Source organism: Botryllus schlosseri, chromosome 11 (genome assembly GCF_051294905.1).
Source record: "Botryllus schlosseri isolate E-star chromosome 11, Bs_hap1, whole genome shotgun sequence".
Lineage (NCBI taxonomy): Eukaryota > Metazoa > Chordata > Ascidiacea > Stolidobranchia > Styelidae > Botryllus > Botryllus schlosseri.
In genome coordinates this window covers 14,649,688-14,669,006 of record NC_137246.1, presented here as the reverse complement: position 1 = coordinate 14,669,006, position 19,319 = coordinate 14,649,688, and the positions used below count along the sequence as shown (strand labels likewise).

The 19,319-nt window shown below is 41.5% G+C and overlaps 5 protein-coding genes, 1 long non-coding RNA gene and 7 other non-coding genes across 13 annotated transcripts in view; 12 read left to right on the top strand and 1 right to left on the bottom strand.

Annotated features, from left to right (window-relative positions):
• LOC145451148 (dynein beta chain, ciliary-like) overlaps positions 1 to 19,319 on the bottom strand; it is a 346,083-nt gene that overhangs the window by 134,895 nt on the left and 191,869 nt on the right. The window lies entirely within an intron of this gene.
• The window catches only part of LOC145450777 (uncharacterized), a 188,587-nt gene that overhangs the window by 20,716 nt on the left and 148,552 nt on the right, over positions 1 to 19,319 (top strand). The gene's annotated exons all lie outside the window — the stretch shown is intronic.
• On the top strand, positions 119 to 981 carry LOC145449561 (uncharacterized). The gene has a single exon (XM_080327954.1). It carries the CDS (start codon positions 172 to 174, stop codon positions 613 to 615), a length of 444 nt encoding a protein of 147 aa, XP_080184080.1. The 5' UTR covers positions 119 to 171; the 3' UTR covers positions 616 to 981.
• On the top strand, positions 1,011 to 4,159 carry LOC145449558 (uncharacterized). Its single transcript, XM_080327952.1, has one exon. The coding sequence runs from the start codon at positions 1,014 to 1,016 to the stop codon at positions 3,726 to 3,728; it is 2,715 nt and encodes a 904-aa protein (XP_080184078.1). The 5' UTR covers positions 1,011 to 1,013; the 3' UTR covers positions 3,729 to 4,159.
• Positions 4,155 to 6,126, top strand: LOC145449562 (zinc finger SWIM domain-containing protein 7-like). Its single transcript, XM_080327955.1, has 5 exons — positions 4,155 to 4,294; positions 4,357 to 4,378; positions 4,437 to 4,539; positions 4,599 to 4,703; positions 5,955 to 6,126. The coding sequence occupies exons 1-5, from the start codon at positions 4,219 to 4,221 to the stop codon at positions 6,054 to 6,056; spliced, it is 408 nt and encodes a 135-aa protein (XP_080184081.1). The 5' UTR covers positions 4,155 to 4,218; the 3' UTR covers positions 6,057 to 6,126.
• LOC145449559 (sorting nexin-19-like) lies at positions 6,046 to 13,841 on the top strand. Its single transcript, XM_080327953.1, has 9 exons — positions 6,046 to 6,337; positions 6,394 to 6,622; positions 6,943 to 7,647; positions 8,516 to 8,705; positions 9,244 to 9,423; positions 9,484 to 9,590; positions 10,140 to 10,254; positions 10,321 to 10,491; positions 13,163 to 13,841. The coding sequence occupies exons 1-9, from the start codon at positions 6,046 to 6,048 to the stop codon at positions 13,808 to 13,810; spliced, it is 2,637 nt and encodes an 878-aa protein (XP_080184079.1). The 3' UTR covers positions 13,811 to 13,841.
• Positions 16,325 to 16,443, top strand: LOC145451215 (5S ribosomal RNA). The gene has a single exon (XR_013918727.1). It is a non-coding gene; the product is annotated as a 5S ribosomal RNA (ribosomal RNA).
• LOC145451214 (5S ribosomal RNA) lies at positions 16,793 to 16,911 on the top strand. Its single transcript, XR_013918726.1, has one exon. It is a non-coding gene; the product is annotated as a 5S ribosomal RNA (ribosomal RNA).
• On the top strand, positions 17,156 to 17,274 carry LOC145451212 (5S ribosomal RNA). The gene has a single exon (XR_013918724.1). It is a non-coding gene; the product is annotated as a 5S ribosomal RNA (ribosomal RNA).
• LOC145451371 (5S ribosomal RNA) lies at positions 17,622 to 17,740 on the top strand. Its single transcript, XR_013918872.1, has one exon. It is a non-coding gene; the product is annotated as a 5S ribosomal RNA (ribosomal RNA).
• On the top strand, positions 18,088 to 18,206 carry LOC145451370 (5S ribosomal RNA). The gene has a single exon (XR_013918871.1). It is a non-coding gene; the product is annotated as a 5S ribosomal RNA (ribosomal RNA).
• Positions 18,554 to 18,672, top strand: LOC145451369 (5S ribosomal RNA). The gene has a single exon (XR_013918870.1). It is a non-coding gene; the product is annotated as a 5S ribosomal RNA (ribosomal RNA).
• LOC145451211 (5S ribosomal RNA) lies at positions 18,917 to 19,035 on the top strand. The gene has a single exon (XR_013918723.1). It is a non-coding gene; the product is annotated as a 5S ribosomal RNA (ribosomal RNA).

The following is a 19,319-nucleotide window of genomic DNA, read 5'->3' as shown; positions in this document are numbered from 1 at the left end:
GCGACTCAAAACAATGTTATAGCCTTAGGTTGAAAAACTATTGGATGGAGGTATCAACATGATTAATTTATATCAACACTGCTTGACAGTTGTATTTATGACTGATCAACATAGATATGCTATACCCATGCAATAATTAGATTCTATTTATTAGTCAATAGTACCTTAGTAATGTTTGCTAGATTAATCACTCAGCTACGGAGTGTAGCCAATACGCAAAGGAGGAGTGTGAGCGAATACGCCAAGTCGTTCGGGTACAAGTTTCGCAAAAATGAGATTCCCGAGCCGAGCATAAATCCTTTGAAAATTGCACTTTGCTACGGTGGAGCTGTGTTTTTGATGTACGACGTGATTCAAGACCGCAAGGCGCATTATAAGACATTTATTGAGAATCGTGAAGAAGGACGGGAATATCTTGAATTGCTGCCTTCCTTCAACCGATTCACGCCATACTATTTTCCGCCTGTAGACCGTTTTTTGAAAAAGGAAACGCCACAGTTGGATATTAAAGAACCGGAACTTACGACGGCTATGTTAGACGCCATGAGCCATGTATCTATGAAAGACAATCCACAGGAATGGAAAGAAGATGACACCAGTTACGTAAAGAAATGATTTCTTGCATATGAGAACCATTTCCAGGCCTGAAACTTTTCTCTCACTATGAAACATGATGAAAATTTTGATGCTTTTTTCAGACTAATAAATGTTGCATGATTTGTACAGATGTTTATCTTGGTTAGTCTCGTAGTTTGTATATGTTTGTGCTTTATGCTGACTGAAATTCATGTCACCAAAAACTGTCATGCTCTACATATAGGCCTACTAGGCTAAAAATCGTCAATACTATAGTGATGTAACGCAACATTACTTAGAAGCTGAAATCACCATCTTAAATTCATGGATTAGTATAGATATTGTTTTGGTGCATTTTTGATGGATGGGGCTGAATACAACGTTTTTTCTTCTAATTTCAGAAAATAGGTCGATTTGTTAGGGTCATGACCTGAGATATGGGTTCCAGTGTCCAATACGATGCACCGTCTGAAAGCTGGCAAGAATTTTTCCAGGCAATATCGGAATCCACTATTGAACGGCGGAATGTCAATGTGGGTAGCAGTGCAGTTACGAATGAGTGGACAACATTGACTCGACGCAAATCGTTGAACGCTTCTCAGTTTCAACTGCCTCATGAACCAGAATCTGGTGATAGCCTAATTGCCAATGTATCGGAAGCTCCAAACATAGATGTGTTGAACGCAACACTCATGTATCAGCGGATGAGTAGAGAGTTGGATCAAATGAAAAATTTGAGAGACGCTGTTACTTCTTTGAAAACTTTCATATTCAAGGTTACCAACGCACTGAACAGCGAGAAAAAGTTCAAGAAAACTGCTCAATACTATGAGCACTGCCGAGATGATTTGAATTTAGATGATTTGACAACCGCAATAAAATTACCAAAGCTGGGAAAAGTCTATGCCGAGTTGACTTCGTGCATGAAGGCATGCAATGAAACCACAATCAACCTTCTGGAAAGCAGTAACTCAACTATACACAAATTAGACCATCTACGGCAGCAATGCCATATGTGGAGAGGTAAAACGCTATTGTACGTGAAGTGGCTGATATTATCGAGACTCGAGAACATTGGACTGTTGACACACCTTTACACCAAAGCTCAAATCAATCACTCTGATATATTTCACACCGCCGAAAACAAGAGGTTTTGTAAACTCATTGAAATCTACAACAAATTTTCTTCGGAGCATGTTAAACAATTAGAATTTAAGAGACCGTTAGAGAAAATGTACGTCACCAGATTAACAGAGTCAAATACTGGACAGTCGGTGATAACCCAGTGGAAAAACCTTTCAGAAAGAAGCCGATTCCTGGATGAATGCGTTCCTCACGTCTCGGACATATCTCCAATCGCTCTGAATGTCGTGCTTGATTCCCTTTCGAAGTACAGTGTGAAAGACTTGGCGTGTGTTGTCATGAAAGTTCTTGAAGTATCATTCGTGGACGGATACGCTGCTTCGCAATCAGGAGCGTCGCAGTTGGATGTAATTAAGCAAGGCCACACTTGGAACCTGGCATCGAAAATCGAGATAAGGCCAATGCAATCGAAAGGTCACATGTCTTTTCATAAGGTTATTAAGAGAGTAGCAAATATTACGATTCCAGACACCATTATCTCACAGTCTACAGACTATTGTCAGTCAGTTATTGAATTGTTTGACTCCCAGAAACGCGTTCTACATAATTTCTTAGATGGACTGGGAGGAAAAACAAAAATATTGCAAAATTTTTCTGAAACGGGTCCGACTGATGATGCAATGTCCGTTGCCAGTGCTAGTAGCAGAGCATCATCTTCCTTGGCTCATAGCGTGGAATTTAAATCGGTGTCGTGGAAGGATTCTTCAAACAGTGAAGCGATAAAATCGGTTACGTCAAAACACTTGGACTCTGTCATTGCATCTCTCCCTAACCGTTGCGCCGATTATCACAAAGCAGGCTTCCTCGCCTCAGACGTGGATCTGATTGTGATGCAAGCCGCCGTTGTCAACTTGAAATGCCTCGATATCTTGAGTATCCAGATGCACAACTCAATCACAACAGCGGCGAGTCACGTTGTTGCGAACGCCGCGTTGTCCTGCTCGGATGGTATCGCGTGTGAAATGTTGGGAAGTATGACGCCACATTTCGATAAACCAGCCCTTCAACATTCGTTAGATGTCAACGACCGACTTTCTGTGAGTACTTCTTTATGCGTAAGTGCGCTGCAACCTTTACTTCATATTGTCGAGTCGTATCCGAACCTTGATGTCACGTCTAAAACCGGGATCCCTTCCATACTGTCCATTTTGACGTGCGGTTATCAATTTGTTGATTCGAAAATTGAGCATTCGAGCTCCGCGAAAGACCTGCCTCCAGTTTTGACTTTTGCGTTGACCGACTTGCGCATACTGACCAATGTCGCGATAGAGAGCCTGAAAATCGTCGAGGCGTGTCACAACGAGATAGAAAAACGCCGGGATCAAAATTCCGCCACTCTCATTTTAACCACAAAGTACCTGCGCGACATCGACACTTTGATAACCCGAATGCAAATCACGAGTACGACCACAATGAGCAGAATGTCTGAAATCGCCAGTAAGGCATGCACCGAGGTTTTGGAGCGATATTTTCCGCCGCAGAAGGTGTGGATGCAAAAAAGTTCCATCGACACGGAAGTTAAGAATGTATATGTGAAGGAAATCAACGATTTAATGACTAGTGTTTGTAAGGCGCTTACTGGTATGGACGCGCAGTTTCAGCTCGCCGGGATTGTTCCGGTTGTTTCCGCTGTTTTCCAAGCGATATTGAAATACATAGCTACTCTTCGTACAAAATTCAGTGTTCAAGGCGGATTGCAGTTTCAATACGATGTAACTGTATTGATCGAATTTCTATCTTCACAAAATCACGGCCTATTAGAAAGTGCAAGACACGTGATTCCATCACTGCAGCCTGTGAAACGAATTGTCGAAGTGACCAAACTGCTGTGTACTGCGCATGTCTCTAGTGCAGGATCCGATAATCGTTATCACAGGCCGTCCAGTAGAACGTACTCTGTGGCAGAGTCAGAAAATGCAATCGACTTGGACGATGACTTTTGGTTATCGCTGCGAAAAGATGGCAAAGAATCGAAGAAATGGAAATCTCTTCTGCCATGCCTGGACTGACAATGCTGATGAGTGTTCGGACTGCTTATAAGCTTTACCTGTTATTATATATTGCAATGATTTTTCTTCATATGCAACAGTGTCATCCAATAAGAGTCATCAGTTGCAATGGTGCCTGTTGCATATATATCTAATTCATATTTAATATTAATCACTCCGTCTCCGTGGTTCCGCAATTGGTTTAGTATTTACATCAGTAGTTGTAGATATTTTCATAGCGACGATCATTATGATTTGGTGCATATTTTCTGTTACTTTCGAAATTAATTCTGAAATTTTCATCGGTGCTATCAATTTCGATTAGTGTTCTGTCCTTCAGATTTCATATGCAGTTTGATTGTTGTAATACCTGCCCCAATGTCAGTGTCGTAGTAGGATGCTTTTATATCATATTTATATATTTTGTAAAATTATATATTTATTTTTAGTAACATGCTTAGCAGATCCATAGAACTTGGATGCTCATAACTGATATTGGATATTAGCGTCTATGAGGCCGTTGTTGGATGAAACTGTAGAGCGGCTTTTTCGTCTCGTGGAAGAGGAAGGAAAAGAGAATAAACTTGGTAAAATGAAAATAATCAATGGTATATCCGGAAACTTTTAGCCTTGTCTTTTTCTTTTCCAGTGAGCAGTGAGTTGATGTCATTGTAAGTAGACTGTTCTAGCGATTTATCTATTACATGGATTATGTATCAATATTTTTAGACTGCATTGTGTTTTCGGTGACACGCTCCTATCTGCCTTCAATCTCATCGATCAAGGTTCCATTACATGCTGCGTTACTTTGAATGGTCGATATCTTTACAAAGTAAGCAGAGTGCCACTTCAACCTTTGTTTGATATTTAGTAACTCAGTTTTGCAACAAGGTCTCTGGAAGCGCTGGTAGATCGTATCATTGCCCTTCTACTTTGAGTTTCTGCCCTTGTCGTTCTTTTACTTTCGGAGTGTTGAGGAGATGTGAACTTATAATGGTGAGTGTGTTTGCATTACCATATGGTGCTTGTTTTATTGGTGTGAAATGAGGTATGTTAACTGCACAACCTGTTGTTGACTTGCTCATCGGAATTTGCTGAATAAGGCTAGTTTTTACACACGTTCCTATACTATTAATGGTCACTATGTATGTGAATACATTTTGGTTAGTAGTGGCTCTCAGATGAGTGTTATCAGTTTCAGATTCAGTGAATATCATGTTTGGAATCAGAATTTACAGTGGTATGATAGAGCAAAGATTGAGAAATGTTTTGGAATTAACTTCCAAAATTCCACTTTCTGCCTCTCTTTGGCTGCTTCTAGTTTGATGACTTGCGTTCTCATGACTAATGCATGACAACTTGAAACTGCTGCAAGACAGCACTCTCCTCATTTTCAGTACCATAGGCATGTTCCAATAGCTAGCTGACAGACTCAGTAGTGAAAAATCTGTCATTTGCGAGTTATTTATAAGCTACTTTTACTCTACTTCAAACTCTGTTTGGATTTATTAGTTGCACGCTTGCACCGACAATGGTCCTTGTATGGGTCAGCTCAGTTTCGAGTTGATATTTTTATGATAATGACATTTGGAATCAGTCAAATGATTATTACTAGGGCAAGTTTTTGCAACTTTTTTTACAGCTTCCGGCAGCTTCCGAAATACTCGTAAGATACTATGTAGAATATTGTTTTAAGCTGTTTGAAGGAATCTTATAGTGCAACTTTTTGCAACTTTTTCGATTTTTCATGAAAGTATTTTTGTTTTTGGTGAAATACATGTCCAAATTCGACTGAAATACCGTAAATCAGCACTGAAGCAACGCTCTTACGGGTATTTCTGAGCTGGAAAGTTGACCTTTTTTTTTTTATTCAACCGATCAAAATGTGGTCATTTAGTGCAACTTTTGTGAAAAATTAAATGTAACTTTTTACTGTAACTTTTGTCAAAAATAAATGCAACTTACCACAATTTAACTGCAACAAAAACTTGCCCTAATCATCACTAGTCGAGAATGTGCCTAATGAATGAATCATATTGAGTGCCGATGGTGGAATGTAAAAATTATACATCTAAATGTCAGGTTTCACTTGGCTGCTTGTCATTGTTGAACCGAGGTGTAAATGTGAAGGTCTGTTAATGATGCGCTTATTTCTGAAGCGATCAACTCCTATCAACTGATCGCAACATGCTGTCAATTTATCAACTCGAAAACGTGTCCGCAATTGTTTTTGTTGTGCCATTTTAGTGCAAACACCTTCTCGCAATTCACATCGGAAAAGCCTTGCATTGCCTTCCTGATACATCTGTCACCGATGAGGAATATGATCTGATGCTGTATGAGCAATAGAACGGTTTGGAAGATGAACAGCCTCAAGATTATGAGCCTTATCTCAATCCTCACTGTCATTTTGTGGTCTTTTTGTGGATCTTTGCCTATTTTGAAACTGCTCTTGTCTTGCTTCGTTCTGCTTTCTTTTTTGTATTTCTTGCTGTTGACAAATTCTGCCTTTCCTTCCGATTTGTTATTTCATTATGTCCATCCATTGCAACACGTGAAAAATATTGACACACAAGACCGATTACCTGAACATGATGATCAAATCACCAAAAAGCTCCGAGAATTATCAAGTAAGGACTCCTATTTTCTTAATTTTACTCATAATAGAAGATTGCGCCTCTTCCAGAACATATCATTCAAGACTTTATTCTGTCGTGGTACAAAACTGTTACGGACGACGTGACATTCGTTCAAGATGCCTTCGAAGTCTTTGAGCATATTTTTGTCCATTCCCGGCGAAAAATCAGCAGTGTCGATAGAGAAAAGTTGCTGAATTCAATATTGATTGTGTTTACAAAGCATCTTGTTGCTTACAATCAAGCGACGGCAAAAACGGAATCCAAGTTTTTGAATAGGTAAGATCTAACGTTAACATTTTTCATTGTGAGAAAGTATTTAAAGACAGAATCACATTGTCTACCTATTGTGCGATTGTCAGCATGTGTACTTACGGTAATCTGAACGCTTTAATATTGTTATATCTGTCTACACCTTAGTTTTTTGCTATTATTCATGTTGGTGTTTGGATGCTTCCTGTTCAGCGAAGTTTTATCGTTGTTATTTGCGTACTCGATTTAGGTGGTTAATCTTGGTGTTGTCGTGCGTTGTGATCACTGATCCTAGCATAGTATTACATGCCTTATTATTTCATGATTGAATTACTTGATATATGCAGGAAAGAATACGATAGCAAGACTCATCATATAGCCGTGGCATACAGCGAGGAAAATGCAATTCACCCAGTCATGTCAGCTTTCCCCACTTCGGAAATGGAGTACCTGCGTGGCGTTGCTTTGCTGCTACTCAAGGAAGTTTTACCTACGGATTACAAAGTCTCGGGCAGTCCTTTATACATAGTCAGAGAACTGATTGTGCAAAATGTGCTATTCAGCCTTGTTGACATGATGTCCGATCCTTTATATGTCTTGGAACTTGTGAAAGAGATCTTATCGGATGATGTTGTCAGAGACAATCAAATGGAAAATTCAGCCGATGGAGATTGGTCCGGCGTAGACATTGATCGTAAGGTTGATGATATTACCAATGACGACAAGGGCAATACGGAAGAATCAGTTCCAATTTCGTCATTATGTTCCGAGGAAACAGTTTTACCTCTCCCTGAAAACAATGTTGACACCAATGTGCCTCTGCTTAAAAGAGACAGTGCCGATGGCTGTGATTTACGAAAGCCAGCCTCCAGCTTTTCGGAATCCGTATCTACTATATGCAGCAACGGTGATGAAAATTGTGACCAATTTCAAAGTATCGAAGGAGACATTCCGTTACCGCTTCTGTCCACTGAAATGCATTTTGCGCCTGAATGCGATGACCATCTGGTGCCCGACAATAATATTCCGCACGTTGCTGCGGAAAGTAAAAGGTTTGCTATTACTATTATGGTGGTATATTCCCAGTAGGTCAGATGAATCAAGATCTTCAATCAAGTTCGTAAGGTTCAATGCTGTTCACGACATTTTGTCTGCTAGTGCCTTACGTAAAATTCTCCTTCTTGATACGTTTCAGCTGGTCTTGTTTCTTTGTAGCTCATCTATTCTCGAGTAGTTTATCCTGATTGGTAACGAATACTGACTGCTTGACTAATACCTGGGCTAGGCTAAGTTTTAAGGTCATTAGTCGCAGTAATTATGGTATCCTTCAGGCTGTGGTCAAAGTAGTCATTGCTGACACTCAAGTAGAAAGGTCGGAAGTCCTGGATAGTACTGAGTAAGTGGATTGGGTGAGGCGTTTAGGTTATACTTTCAGCAGTGACAGTTCTTCAAATGGCAAGATGCATCTTTTGCGACTGATGCAGAATGACTAATGGCGATGAACAACGTTATTGGAATTATAGTCATGCAGGCCCTGCATCGGCTGGTTTTCATGGTCATTTGACGCGTAAAAGGGATATGAACCTACCCAAATTGTAATTTTTACTTGATAAAGTTTGAGACCGAAAGAAGGCAGTTTGACCTTGAGAAATGTTGAAGTACAAGTGAAAGTAGCCAAAAATTCACTGAGTACTTCAAATAAATTGAAGTTCCGGTACTACTCTACTTCTGATGATAATAATAGGCCATCTAAAGTATGGAGTTATAATTCAATGCAATAGACTTTTTAATGGTAAGCATGGTACGGATCCGGAAATTACTGTGGCCATGGTAATAACACAGTCTGCTGCCACGCAGAAAAACAATATCCTTACCTTTACAGCTGAAATTGAAATTAAACTTGATCAAACACTTTTCCAGTGAGAAGCCGCAAAAGTTCTTCCATCGCATTCGTCTTGTCGATGTCGTCATTACTTCGGAAGCGTATGACTCGAATAAGAAGTATGCTTTGTACAAAATCACTTACATCACCAAAGAACAATCCCAAGTTGATGATGTGCCTTCTGAAGGCGATGTACGGAACAGTGGCGTATTCAACAAAAAGCATATGGTATTTTCTCAAATTCATTTTTAGGCTATTTACATCTATCGTTGAGTTTGCTATGAAGTAGACCACTATGATGTCTCACATATTCCACAAAACTTTGCTTTCATGAAGGTGTTGCATCTTGTTCATATGTAGTACAGTGCAATTTTTTCCTTCGATTTGTCCTGTATCAACACAAAGTTTAAATGATCTTCTTTCAAAACTACATTTATGCTAAAGTTTATCACCTCGAGTTAACTAGAGTAAACAGCACAATATAACAGTTGAATTGTAAAATCAAATGGCAAATTATGATGAACAATGTCGTATTTAGGAATAACATCAGAATAAACAGATCCCCATTGGCCGTAGCAACAATTCAGCATAAAGCAACTGGGAGCATGAAACAGTGCGTAAAAGATAGATACATACACAATTGGCGAGTGTGGTATTGCAGATATTAAGCTGGAATAATAACATTGCAACAGCTTCATAATAGATGGTAGGGTAAGTCAGCAATGTCCATATGTAAATCCCTGACACTATTCTTCTTCGATATCAGGTGCAAAGGCGTTTCAGGGAGTTTCTAGCATTACAAGAGAGATTGTCGCAAAACGCTGTGGCGAAAACTTTGATAGCGAACATCAGAGGCCCGTCTCGGATGTTTCCTGTGCCTTTTGGAAACATGGACACCGAGTACATTGAACAGAGGAAGAAATTCTTGCAAGCCTATCTCAGAGAGGTAGCAATGTAATCAAATCTTGTGGTGTAGTAAATGCTATAGTGCATCTGAATTGACCAGATATCAGCGATTCCATACATCAGCCGGACGAAGGAACTGGGTGAATTTTTGGCGTACGAGACGGACCCGAGGATTGCGTATGTGAGAAAACCGGAATCGATGCCAAGGTATGATCAATCGTTGGACACTTTTCTACAGCATCTACTTGTGTTAGCTCCATTGGGTATTCTGGTAGTTTTCAATATGATATCATTCATATGTGTGCCATGGTGGAAACTAACCATCTCAAGCTCAACACATGCACATAGGTTAAAAGTGATAAGGGAAAGGACGTCAGTCACGTATAAGCTATGTTACAATAATGTTAATTTATTATTGAGTTGTAGTCGTTTTACTATCGAAAGTAATTTCATATCGAAGGAGCTTATTTGCATATTTTCCAGTTGAATCAAATGTCTGCCTACTGCTGGTAAGGCTTAGCTAGCGGAATCCATCCGTCTTTGTGTATTCCTCTCATACTATACCAGCCCTGAATGTGATTAAGAATGTCCCCTGCATGCTCGATTCGAAATCGATTTGGTATGATGTGCCCTCGAAATTTCAATTTTTGACCTAACCTTATTAAATACCTTCACTATCGCTTGATGGCAGCACGTATACGGACTTTTACTGTTCAGTGTTCATTCCACTGTTGAATTTTCGTTGAAAAAATTTAGGTTTGACAAACTGTTCAAGTCTGCCATACTTGACTTGCTAGGAAGCACTTCTATGAAATTTACCAGTGACGTCTTGCCAGAGGAGTATGCAACAGTACAAACAGAGGCGACTGCAGTAAGTGACATGGATGCATCGCGAGTCTCTCATTACTAGAATACTTTATATATGTACTTGTGACAGAGTAAAGAAGGTGATCAAAATGTACCTAACCCGCCTCTGTCTTCAACGGAAATCGGAAACGTGGGGGCTGTCACGAAATTGAGGAATAAAGTTTTCGGTACTGTGAAACAATTGGAAACTGGGAAGCAGCATATGATAGCGAGCACGTCTCGGCAATTTGCGGGATTCGAAGTAAGTAGTGCTTGAAAACAAACACTTCGCTAGAGTAGTTTGTGATAAATTCTGCTCTCTAGGGCTGTGGTTCTCAAACTTTTTGAAACAATGCCCCATTGGTGATGGTAAAAATTTGAAACAATGCCCTATTGATGATGGTAAAAAATTCCTGGACCTCCTCCTTGAGCTTAAATCTAAAAGCAATAGGGGCAAATTATGCAGAAAAGGTCACGGACCGCACATCTAAGGGGCTCATGTTCAAAGTGCATTAGACGCTCTTGGTAAATGACTGACGCTGGGCAATGCAGCTCCCAAACTATTTGACGGACCCTTAAAAATTGACGTCTATATTTACACATTTGTACGAGATTCATCTTGATATTGACTGACTCCTAGGCATGTCTGTCAATCAGAATTACAATGCAGTTGTCGAACCTCCATTTTTATGTCATCTCTCTAAAAGAATTTATTTTTCCAATTCAGGACCCCGTAGAACACCAGTCTGCTAAGTATTGCTCTAACTGTGTGGCAATTTTGAAAATGTTGTCTCATGATTAGGGCGATTTTTTTAACCTAAAAACGAAAGATTTTGACTTGAAAATCAAAATTTTGACATTTTTTTCCCTTAAAATTCTTAATTTTGACCAAATTTGACCTAAGGTATGCAAATTAGGTGTTTTCCCACATAATGCTAGAATTGTAATACTTATCTTTATTTCTGATTGGAACTGTCTGCCCTTACGAAGTAGTTTGGCAAAAAAAAAACTCTTTTGCCTCAGAAACTGACAAATTCTTACATGAAAAAGTTTTGTTTTAACGACATCTGGCCCTATGAAGAATTCCAGTAGTTACATTACCCATTATGATGGAAATAATTTAAAAAATTTGTAGTACAACGAAAGATACTTCCCTACATTGTCGGGTAGAAGTGTCTGTCCTTACTAAGTAGCTTACCAATAATGGAGAGAGAGCGTTGAACAGCAGCAGTTGTTGGCCGACAACAGCGAAGTTGTGCGTACACTGCCGGTGACATACCGTCTTGCTTCATTCTGGCAATGGTGTCTACAGCACAATTTTTCATCATGCGGTTCTTGATATAAGAACCATGCAATCCCCATGCAGTCTTGCTTCAGTTGGGATATTGCGGTACGTCGCGCATAACATAGGGTTGCCATACGTCCGGAATTTCCCTGAAAAATATGCGTCCGGGAGGAATTTCTAAAATATGCCAAAATGTCCGGAATTTTGAAGGCTTAAAACAGGCTCAAAAGTTATTCGTAAATTAACATAAACAATAATATTTTCAAGCAGATTTACGCAATTCAAAACTCTTCTTTGCGTCGTGCGCGACTTAATGCAACGTATAATGATATTAGTAAACTTTTCGGCTCGATGTCGAATTTTACACTTCTGCAACTAAATTTCCGTGGGTTGACTAAAAAAAAGGGTCATTTCTTCGACTTGACTCCTATATAGCCGTTTTAACGCGTCATTGCCCCCCCACCGCCTCCTTCGCTATTTTCGCCCCCCCCCCCCATCGCACCCTTCGTCATTTTCGCCTCCTAGGCCGCCCACGTTGGGAACCACTGCTTTAGACGTAATCAGATTCCTAGGCCATGAGTAAGTTTGGGCAAGCTAAATTTTTTTTAGTAATCAGCTTATCAAGTTTTGAGCTTTTGCCAAGGAACATTTTCAAGTGCGAAATGAGGTCGCGACCATGAAAGGTTGGAAATCACCGGATGTGTAACCTGCTGGTGCATTTTATAGTAGCCTAATATACGAAAGAATCAATATTATTGACAGAATTCATACATAAAATTTAACAGCCAAATGCATATAAGTGCACAACTGGTTACATCGACTACCCTATGATGGGCCCAAGATCAGTGCTCTTTTGGGCGGAAGGGGGCAGAAAAAATGTTGTTTTGGACCTGATTAAAACACATAACCAGTAGCCGCACCGACCTAACAGTTTAGCAGGGCTTTCAATTACAATCCTGCCAGACCAGACACGGCCCGCTGACGATTTCATTCAGCCCGTGGAAGAATCTATTGCAGACTGTAGCAAGTAGCAATCACCAGAGCTCACATTACAGATGGCCCAATTCGTGACCTATGTTCCACTCCATTCCTGTATAGTGTATCACAGTCGATTGGCGATGCTTTGCTAGTGTGACGTCATATTGACGGACAATGTGTTACACCTCATTTTAAAGTCCGCTAGTGGGCGCTAAAGAGTGTCCGGAATTTGCTTCACCAAAATATGGTAACCCTAGCATAACACCATGTCAACCTATTTGTTTCATTGGAATGTTTATGATTCACAATGAGTAGACAAAGGGCCGTCTACAACGGTAGGCCTATAAAGTAGGCTACAAGCTGTAAAATGTCAAATGATAAGTTCACCGACAGTGCAAAATCTACGATACAAACAAAATGCAGGTTGCAAAAAAGTTTTTTAACTTTGTCAACAATTTTGACAGCTTTTGACCTAATGCTTCAATTTTGACTTTTTTTACATGTCAAAAAAAATTGCCCTACTCATTACTAAATACATGTGCTGATGTGCAATAATTTTGTTATGTTAGATGTATATACGATACCCCTTGCTGTTTTGTAGTTGTGAATTTTCATTATCCATCTCGTCAAAAGTATGATAGCCACACGAAATAAAATGCCTTCAATGCAGCCACGTCAAGACCTCTTCAAATTCGCGTGGAAGACAGAAGCAGACATCGACCTGCACTGCACCGGAAATTCAGAACACAAATTCGAAGGCAGACTTCCGCAACGAGGTTATGGAGACGGTTGCGACTCGAAAGACTCCGAACGCCCCGCCAGAGAACCTTACGAGCTATCGGCCGAACTGCTGCTGAAATTGGTCCGCCACAACTGGGACCTGGCTGGCGGTCAAATATGCTTGACGTCGTTGTCCCTAAAACGATATGTGCAATCGTATTTGTCCGCGGAGATAGCGGAACTGACCTCGGACGAGGCTTGGACGAAATACCTGACCATATTAATTGAATCACTGTGGCCCAAAGGGGAGTGGCGTGACGGTAATGACGAAAGAGACACTTGGTCTCGTTTGAGTGATGAAAAAAAGCGCGAAATCACAATGAGCGTTGAGGAATGCCTGAGAAACGCGTTGCCCGTGGGGTTGCGCTATCTTGTCGGCAGCGCCTCGTTTGAGACCGGCGTGTCTCGTCTCGTGAGATCGCTTCAGGACGGCGGATTGAATAGGCAACTCTTATACAACATGTTGGATTCTGTTTTGAAGGAGATTTTCCCTCAGCTTGATCTTCTAAATTATCGGAATGATGTGTCTCTCGTTTGATTGCGTTATTCATTAAACCTTTTTCACGAAATCGTGGTAAAACGTGGGACAGGGTATCAGTACTGTGTCAAGTATGCGAACCTGTAACTGTCTCGGTTCTGCTATTCACCGATCTCTGAATACCCCTCCTGTGCAATACAGACCTTACAACAGTGGTTCCCAACCGGCACACTTTGAAAATGAAAGAGTTCGCGGCACACTAGCACAGTGGTTCTGAACTCTTTTGGCTTACGGCAAAAGCAAACTACCAGAATGCGTATAGCAGCAACCACAGTCTTATATAGGTGGTCACCGGTCACTGACGAAGTACTTCTGCCTTTTCGGCGTACTCAAGTAGGCTTTTCGCTGCTTCAAAGAAGAAATTAAGTTTTCTTTTATCTCTCCGGACATTTCACAAATACGTCTACGAATAGTATAATTTGACATGGGGATCGTTTCAATTCTTCATTTTTTTTACAATTTTATTGCAGACAGGAATAAGGACTTTCTCTCAATCCGTGTGAGGTTTTGAATTATCAACCATTACCTCTGTTGCCACATAACTTGCCTGCTGAGATCTCGTTCAAACTTCAGGCCGAGGTTAATTTCATAAGATTGGCTTGACAACAAAGTCTGCCCACTACCTCGTTGTCGATGTAATTAACCGTCGCATGGAAGAGTCCAATCGCGATCGTCACTAACAAATACAGACGCGTATAGAGGTGTCTAACTGTCTATACTTGGAAGCCAAACGCGTTTCCATGCCGATCGTGTAATAGCTTCTGTGGGGATAGCAATACCTCGGTCAAGAGTCTTACTGGCAGCCAGCTGCTGTTCAATTGCAGTTCCAACAAACCGGGATGATAAACCTCAGGACCAGTGAAATTTGTTAACTGATATAATTTGATCAACATTACTTCTCAATTCTCAAATTTGTCGCCTACAACATTACGTTGCGCCCAGAGCCTACATTTTACCTGCAATGCTGGCACGCTACCTAGCAATCGCAATGTGAATGGCTATGTCGGCAATTCTAATTTGTAAGCGTGAACCTCACATCCAAATGAGTAGGCCTATACATTTCTCGATGGTGGGAATGCCTTCCTAGGTGTTGGAGGTTTATATTGGCTCCTACTCGTCCTCGGATCTGCAAAAGCAGTATCTTACAAAAAGTGGTCCGTGCTATAAGTTGGCATCTCAGGAATCAAAATATGTCGTGTACCACCTAAAAATAGTACATTGAACGCTCTCTCATTCGAAATTTCATGCTGGTGACGTCATATTTTGTGATACGATTGTTGATATACAATGTTCTTTCCAATTCTCTACTAGTTGCTGACGATTACCCCTGACGAGTGTCAGCCGAAAATATTCGGGTTCATTTCAATATGAATATACTATTTAAAAATATGTTATATCGCCATGGTATAAAATTATCATCGATAACGAAGACATGGCAAGAATACGACTACAAATAGAAACAGAAAAAGGTCATCAACTACCTCACGTCCCTGTTCTGCCTCCGGTTCTGATGGGGTGACAAGTAAAAGGTCACCTTCGGCCACACCTCAACATCACGGTCCAATAGCCCGAGTCTAGCTTTCTATCTGCCGAAAGGGTGAAACCCACACAGGTTTGTGTTGAGAATTTTGCCTTATGTCTTGGAAAATAAGATCCAGAACGATCAAGGAAAGTAGGCACATTAGAACTCGCTACCTTATGATACGTTGCTCCAACTCGTGTTCTGTTTTTTTTTTCGATTTCCCCATTTGTCTCGCGAGTAAATGAGAAAAACAAATGATCTCGCGATGCCGTGTGTTCTGCTCTTTAGCTCCATCTAACTTCAGAATTCATAACAGTTTAATGGCAAAGCAGCTTTTTAGCCTACCACCAAAATCTGATTTTTTGCGGCATTTCGCGACCCGAGCATCACCTATGAAAATGAATTCATTTTTATTATTACAGTAATTGAACAAGCCATTTGGGGTACAGAACTTCAGAATAACGCGAAACAATAACTTCACATTGCTAATTTATTCGCAAAAAGCTTTTCGACTGACTCTCATCAGTAGTGAACGTCAATTCGAAATGAAGGAACTATTTTGTCTGTATGACGTAATAATGGCAAAAACAAACAACTATACTTGCATGGGTGACCAGCTGGGAATACCGTGTGCCGTAGGCAGCTTTTGCATTATTGTAGCACAAACTCGATCAATTTGTAATTGTAGTAGGCCTAACGCATTTTCCTTATATCGCAATCTCGTACCGTTTTGAAATGACGAAAATTGCAAAAAATAACTCTGACACGGAGAGCATAATTTACTTGGTTTTTTTTCATGACCAGGTACAAGAACAGAGCAGGATGCCAACGATATTCGACCGCTAGCAGTCTTTTCTCTCCGGTTGGGTCGAAAGTGGCTCGGCGCAATCAGACAATCTGCTTTTCAGGCGTCTCGTTGGCAGCGTGGCGAATTTTTAGCCTGAGAGAAACGGAAAATGTCATTTAAAACGGCACAGATTGCAACCACTGTCGCCTACGACCATACCACGTTGAACACACCCGATCTCGTCTGATCTCGGAAGTCAAGCAACGTTGGGCGCGGTTAGTACTTGCATGGGTGACCGGCTGGGAATACCGTGTGCCGTAGGCAGCTTTTGCATTATTGTAGCACAAACTCGATCAATTTGTAATTGTAGTAGGCCTAACGCATTTTCCTTATATCGCAATCTCGTACCGTTTTGAAATGACGAAAATTGCAAAAAATAACTCTGACACGGAGAGCATAATTTACTTGGGTTTTTTCATGACCAGGTACAAGAACAGAGCAGGATGCCAACGATATTCGACCGCTAGCAGTCTTTTCTCTCCGGTTGGGTCGAAAGTGGCTCGGCGCAATCAGACAATCTGCTTTTCAGGCGTCTCGTTGGCAGCGTGGCGAATTTTTAGCCTGAGAGAAACGGAAAATGTCATTTAAAACGGCACAGATTGCAACCACTGTCGCCTACGACCATACCACGTTGAACACACCCGATCTCGTCTGATCTCGGAAGTCAAGCAACGTTGGGCGCGGTTAGTACTTGCATGGGTGACCGGCTGGGAATACCGTGTGCCGTAGGCAGCTTTTGCATTATTGTAGCACAAACTCGGTCAATTTGTAATTGTAGTACATAGATACAAGAAAAAAGCAGGATAATGCCAATGATATTCGACCGCTAGCAGACGTTTCTCTCCGGTTGGGTCGAAAGTGGCTCGGCTCAATCAGACAATCTGCTTTTCAGGCGTCTCGTTGGCAGCGTGGCGAATTTTTAGCCTGAGAGAAACGGAAAATGTCATTTAAAACGGCACAGATTGCAACCACTGTCGCCTACGACCATACCACGTTGAACACACCCGATCTCGTCTGATCTCGGAAGTCAAGCAACGTTGGGCGCGGTTAGTACTTGCATGGGTGACCGGCTGGGAATACCGTGTGCCGTAGGCAGCTTTTGCATTATTGTAGCCCAAACTCGATCAATTTGTAATTGTAGTAGGCCTAACGCATTTTCCTTATATCGCAATCTCGTACCGTTTTGAAATGACGAAAATTGCAAAAAATAACTCTGACACGGAGAGCATAATTTACTTGGTTTTTTTCATGACCAGGTACAAGAACAGAGCAGGATGCCAACGATATTCGACCGCTAGCAGACTTTTCTCTCCGGTTGGGTCGAAAGTGGCTCGGCGCAATCAGACAATCTGCTTTTTGGCGTCTCGTTGGCAGCATGGCGACTTTTCGCCCGAGAGAAAGGGAAGCCGTCATTTAAAAGGGCACAAATTGTCACATCGTTCGCCTACGACCATACCACGTTGAACATACCCGATCTCGTCTGATCTCGGAAGTCAAGCAACGTTGGGCGCGGTTAGTACTTGCATGGGTGACCGGCTGGGAATACCGTGTGCCGTAGGCAGCTTTTGCATTATTGTCGCACAAACTCGGTCAATTTGGAATTGTAGTAGGCCTAACGCATTTTCCTTATATCGCAATCTCGTACCGTTTTGAAATGACGAAAATTGCAAAAAATAACTCTGACACGGAGAGCATAATTTACTTGGGTTTTTTCATGACCAGGTACAAGAACAGAGCAGGATGCCAACGATATTCGACCGCTAGCAGTCTTTTCTCTCCGGTTGGGTCGAAAGTGGCTCGGCGCAATCAGACAATCTGCTTTTTGGCGTCTCGTTGGCAGCATGGCGACTTTTCGCCTGAGAGAAACGGAAAATGTCATTTAAAACGGCACAGATTGTAGCCAATGTCGCCTACGACCATACCACGTTGAACATACCCGATCTCGTCTGATCTCGGAAGTCAAGCAACGTTGGGCGCGGTTAGTACTTGCATGGGTGACCGGCTGGGAATACCGTGTGCCGTAGGCAGCTTTTGCATTATTGTAGCCCAAACTCGATCAATTTGTAATTGTAGTAGGCCTAACGCATTTTCCTTATATCGCAATCTCGTACCGTTTTGAAATGACGAAAATTGCAAAAAATAACTCTGACACGGAGAGCATAATTTACTTGGTTTTTTTCATGACCAGGTACAAGAACAGAGCAGGATGCCAACGATATTCGACCGCTAGCAGACTTTTCTCTCCGGTTGGGTCGAAAGTGGCTCGGCGCAATCAGACAATCTGCTTTTTGGCGTCTCGTTGGCAGCATGGCGACTTTTCGCCCGAGAGAAAGGGAAGCCGTCATTTAAAAGGGCACAAATTGTCACATCGTTCGCCTACGACCATACCACGTTGAACATACCCGATCTCGTCTGATCTCGGAAGTCAAGCAACGTTGGGCGCGGTTAGTACTTGCATGGGTGACCGGCTGGGAATACCGTGTGCCGTAGGCAGCTTTTGCATTATTGTAGCACAAACTCGGTCAATTTGTAATTGTAGTACATAGATACAAGAAAAAAGCAGGATAATGCCAATGATATTCGACCGCTAGCAGACGTTTCTCTCCGGTTGGGTCGAAAGTGGCTCGGCTCAATCAGACAATCTGCTTTTCAGGCGTCTCGTTGGCAGCGTGGCGAATTTTTAGCCTGAGAGAAACGGAAAATGTCATTTAAAACGGCACAGATTGCAACCACTGTCGCCTACGACCATACCACGTTGAACACACCCGATCTCGTCTGATCTCGGAAGTCAAGCAACGTTGGGCGCGGTTAGTACTTGCATGGGTGACCGGCTGGGAATACCGTGTGCCGTAGGCAGCTTTTGCATTATTGTAGCCCAAACTCGATCAATTTGTAATTGTAGTAGGCCTAACGCATTTTCCTTATATCGCAATCTCGTACCGTTTTGAAATGACGAAAATTGCAAAAAATAACTCTGACACGGAGAGCATAATTTACTTGGTTTTTTTCATGACCAGGTACAAGAACAGAGCAGGATGCCAACGATATTCGACCGCTAGCAGACTTTTCTCTCCGGTTGGGTCGAAAGTGGCTCGGCGCAATCAGACAATCTGCTTTTTGGCGTCTCGTTGGCAGCATGG

Bases quoted from the DNA above. Each gene is read 5' to 3' on its own strand.
- LOC145449558 (XM_080327952.1), top strand. From the start codon at position 1,014: ATGGGTTCCAGTGTCCAATACGATGCACCGTCTGAAAGCTGGCAAGAA.
- LOC145449562 (XM_080327955.1), top strand. From the start codon at position 4,219: ATGAGGCCGTTGTTGGATGAAACTGTAGAGCGGCTTTTTCGTCTCGTG. The intron at 4,379-4,436 runs GTAAGTAGACTG...CAATATTTTTAG, and splicing joins AGCAGTGAGTTGATGTCATT to ACTGCATTGTGTTTTCGGTG. The intron at 4,704-5,954 runs GTGAGTGTGTTT...GTGCCATTTTAG, and splicing joins GGAGATGTGAACTTATAATG to TGCAAACACCTTCTCGCAAT.
- LOC145449559 (XM_080327953.1), top strand. From the start codon at position 6,046: ATGAGCAATAGAACGGTTTGGAAGATGAACAGCCTCAAGATTATGAGC. The intron at 6,623-6,942 runs GTAAGATCTAAC...TGATATATGCAG, and splicing joins GAATCCAAGTTTTTGAATAG to GAAAGAATACGATAGCAAGA. The intron at 9,591-10,139 runs GTATGATCAATC...GAAAAAATTTAG, and splicing joins AAACCGGAATCGATGCCAAG to GTTTGACAAACTGTTCAAGT.
- LOC145449561 (XM_080327954.1), top strand. From the start codon at position 172: ATGTTTGCTAGATTAATCACTCAGCTACGGAGTGTAGCCAATACGCAA.